General features: G+C 35.1%; 1 protein-coding gene across 1 annotated transcript; it reads left to right on the forward strand.

Moving 5' to 3' along the window:
• The first annotated feature begins 1,444 nt into the window (after nt 1-1,444).
• LOC104246836 (uncharacterized) lies at nt 1,445-3,233 on the forward strand. The gene is made up of 5 exons (XM_009802729.2): nt 1,445-1,528; nt 2,157-2,286; nt 2,469-2,567; nt 2,653-2,742; nt 2,821-3,233. Exons 2-5 carry the CDS (start codon nt 2,254-2,256, stop codon nt 3,229-3,231), a joined length of 633 nt encoding a protein of 210 aa, XP_009801031.1. The 5' UTR covers nt 1,445-1,528; nt 2,157-2,253; the 3' UTR covers nt 3,232-3,233.
• The last annotated feature ends 1,007 nt before the right edge of the window (nt 3,234-4,240 follow it).

The following is a 4,240-nucleotide window of genomic DNA, read 5'->3' on the forward strand; positions in this document are numbered from 1 at the left end:
GGAGGTCGAAGCTACGGAGGCAGCAACCATGGGTGTCGAGCTTCCAGCTCGTCGCCGGGGAAGACGAACCAGCGGCTGGTTGTGTGCGTGAGGAGATGGAGTGAAGCAGAAGCGTCGACGCACTGGGAACGGGCTGGACAACGTGTGTGTGTGTGTGTTGGGGGTAAAGGTTGCCATGGATGCTTTTCTTGGAGCTTTGGAGAGGAAGAAGATGGAGGGGGCGGGTGAGTTTAGTTTAGGTTTTTAGGGTTTTTGTTTTGTTTTGTTTTGTTTTTTTTTTGTTTTGTGTTTTGACAAAATGAAGAGTGGGTCTTGGGTCAATGGGTTAATGGGGCGGACCGGGTCGACCCGTGTGAAGTGGACTGGGTCGTGGACAATTGTTTGGGCCTGGGGTTGAAAATTGAAGAAGTGGCCCAATCCGATTTTTATTTGTATTTTTGTTATCTTTTCTTCTTTTGTTTTCTAAAACTAAATCATAAGAATACTTAAATTATTATTAAAAACTAAATTAAGTTATAAAAGTGCAAATTAACTACCAATAACAATTAAAGCACAATTAAGTAATAATTAAGCATAAAATTGTATATTTGGACATTAAATGCTAAAAATGCAAAAGGTGCCTATTTTTGTAATTTTAATTTTTGTAAAACTAATTTAATTACTAACAATTGTAGAATTAAATCCTACATGTAAAATATGACATATTTTGTATTTTTTATTAATTTAACAGATAAGCAAACACAGACAAATACAAATAATAATCCAAAAATGTCACAAAAATACTCAAAATTGCACACCAAAGAAAATCATTTTATTTTGCATTTTTTTTGGGAGTAATTCTCATGTAGGGCAAAAATCACGTGCTTACAATGGTAAAACAGTAAATAGTTTTGTATTTCAGTAAGATTCCAATAGTATCCTTATATATGGTGAGTTCTTCTCCTTTTATAGCTAATTCTAGGAGAAGATGTAATGCATTTGTCTTAATGAGGCAATTATGAGCAATAAATGACATTAAAAGAAACGTTACACAATCATTTCTTTTTAAATTAAATATTCTAACGTATTTGATATTCAATGCTGTATTTAGACTCTTTTACGTCGTCAGATTCGTATCTTCAACTTCTTCCGATCTTTGGTCTTAAAATGACTTGGATAGGTACGAGACTCGTACCTATTTTAGTAACGGTCCGCACCTATGTTGCTTTCTTTTTCCCTTATCTGTTATCGCCCGTGCCTCTTGGCTATTTATTGTGTTTTGACCGTTTGACCAGTCCACGTGTCATGTCACGTCACCTACAATGTAAATTCAGTTTTTTACCAATATAGTCTGGTGCTTCTTCTTCTTCTTTCACAATCTTTAGTGAATGAGGATGAGTTGGAGGCAGCGGAGAAGCAGTTAGAGGCAATGCGGGAACAGGTAGAGATGGATTCATTACGGAGACAACTACAAAAGCTGACAGAAAGGCACGAAGCAGGTCGTTTAAAATTTGCTCAATTTGAGAAACTAGTGCATAAAGTCACTGAGGTAAGTTTTCTATTTTTATTTTTTTTGTATTTACTGTTTTTCCTTTTTCAGATCTTACTCAGTGTTTCTTTTTCTATGTTTTTCTTGTAGTTTATTTACTATTTTTGCTTTTTGCAGATCTGTATTTAGTTTATTAGGATTTAGGTTTTATGTGTGAAAGTAATTGATAAAAATCTGTAAAAATGATTTGTGATAGTTGTTTGAAATGATATTTATAGTTTTGTGCTATCTTTGTGATAATTGTTGCGATTTTCAATTCCATTTAGTTAATGAAAATTTTATGCTGTATAGTTGACGTTGGCTAATTAGTTTAGAAGCGCGTAATATATTCAAGTGAAAAAAATTGTAGTGTCTAAAAACATATTTAGCATCAAATTTAAAAAGATATGCATTGAAACTTTAATTTTTTAGTCATAGACAATTAGCAATTGTTGAGAAAGCCTAGCTTAACATAGCCAGAAAACCCTGAAACATGACAAAAAAGGTAGGAGTGTGACACTTAATTAGAGAAAATCGAAAGGTTATGCTCCTTATAAGTTAACTTGTACATTTAATTGAGAATATCTAAAAGATTGTTATATTGAAGAATTTAAAAAGTGAATTATTTATTTGTTGATTGTACGTGCAGATGGAACAACGACGTAGATGGATGTATAAAAGGAATTATCCCAATCGTGGAGGGTTGAGGGAAGAATTTGTACAAGGGGTTGCTGGATTTATTGATTATGCAATGTCGCTCTCTCAATTTTGTGATGAAGGTACGATTAGGTGTCCTTGTAAGAAGTGTAAGTGCAAAAAGTTGTTGAAGCCGGAGGATATTAAACTTTATCTTAATGAAAATGGGTTCAAAAAAAAAAAATTATTTTTGGACTGCCCACGGAGAGATTGCGCCTAATATGGATATGAATTTTCAAAATTTACTAATGAGGAGGCCTTTCAGAAGAAGAGTACTAAGGCAAAGGGTGTTCAAGCATCTGAAAAGGGCGGCTCGTTGCAGAACGATGGTTTAGCTACTACGAGGACTCCCCGGAGGAGATTGGTAACTTATTTGATATATTTATCTTAGTTTTTAACTATATTCAGGAATTTCTAATAAACACCTATTCTTTCTTTTGCATCAAAAGACTTACAATGAAGTCTTCCAGGAGACCAACACCATGAAAAAGGAGGATGAAAAAAAGGATTGTGTTAAACTGCAGGCTAAGCAAACATATGTAAGATCCAAACATACTTCTTATTTCGTGTTCTTTAACAAAGTTCATTTTGTATAATTATGATTACTTTTCTCACAGAATGAGTATAAACAAAATTTGGAGGAGGACATTCAGAGTCAGTCGATTGACGATCAAGATGGGCCAAGCAACCCATCTGATAATGTGGACATTTCTCTTAAGGTTGTTGGTGGCGTACATAAGGAGAGAGCCTACGGCGTTGGATCAGAGTGTTCATTCAATCGTCAATCGCCAGGATCGCCTGTTGCTTCTTATTCTTCACAGTCCTCTGTGAATCAGGGTGAATTGGAGGCAACACGGAGGAAGTTACAGGCAATGCGGAAACAAGAAGAGATGGATTCATTGCAGAGAGAACTAAAAGAGGTGACAGAAATGTTTGAAGCAGATTTTTTAGAACTTGATCGGCTGCAGAAACTAATGCATAAATTTATGCACAGTCGTCGATCTGATCCAGTGTCTGACACCGACTAAGATGGCGAGAATTTAGTGTATTGTACTTGTGATGTTTGGAACTTTGACTTGTTTGATTTGGTTAGAATGTTACATGGATGGCGGATTTCTCTTACTCATTCATATGATGATCCTAATTGAAATTTGACTCGTCCTTGAGATATCACTCATTGTTATGTGAGTCTAAAGAAGAGAAAAGCTTCCAAATTTCCTAGGCTGAGGAATTATTTCCTGCATAAATCAGAAAGTTTAGAGAGGAAGTGAAAGGCTTTGATATTTCCGAAGGACTGATGAATTGTCCTCTACATGTATTATGGTTCAATAATACATGTTGCTTGTGTGAAAATTAGAGAAGTAAAGAAATGTTATAGTTCAATAAAGCAAATTATAAAATAATTTCTGAGCCCACAAGTTGTTTGTGTGTCCTAAAGGAATTTAATTCTGTCACTGTTACCCAAGATGGATTACTTCCTCCCAGAATAGAACGGAAAAACTATTATGTCATACTGGCAATCGAAATTGTAGAACTTCAGCGAACTCAACAAACGGAATAAATCACACTTAATACTTATATGTTTGTTTTGAAAAACCAGTGCAACAATGTACACAAGAAAGGGGAAGTTTTCAGATTTTTCTCTATGTAAAAATCAAACCTCTAAATTTATAGACAATAAAAGGGTAAAATAAAAAGGTACAATCTAAAAGGTGTATCTCTCATTCACACCCTTTAGAAGCAGAAATACCCAACACTTCCTAGATAATGCGAGGGAAATCACTAGAGAAACTAGGGGTGGGCGTTCGGTATTTCGGTTCGGTTTTTAGAATTTCGGTTCGGTATTTCGGTATTCGGTTTATCAATTGTGTATACAAAATACCGTACCAAATTATTTCGGTACGGTTCGGTATTTCTTATTTTGGTTCGGCACGGTATCGGTACGGTTTCGGTTTTTAACAATCAATGCTAATTGCTAACTGCTAAGTTTTAAGTGTTGTGCTAACAAGTAACAAACAGTGGACTATGCACTGTTTT

This window comes from Nicotiana sylvestris, chromosome 7, assembly GCF_000393655.2.
Source record: "Nicotiana sylvestris chromosome 7, ASM39365v2, whole genome shotgun sequence".
Lineage (NCBI taxonomy): Eukaryota > Viridiplantae > Streptophyta > Magnoliopsida > Solanales > Solanaceae > Nicotiana > Nicotiana sylvestris.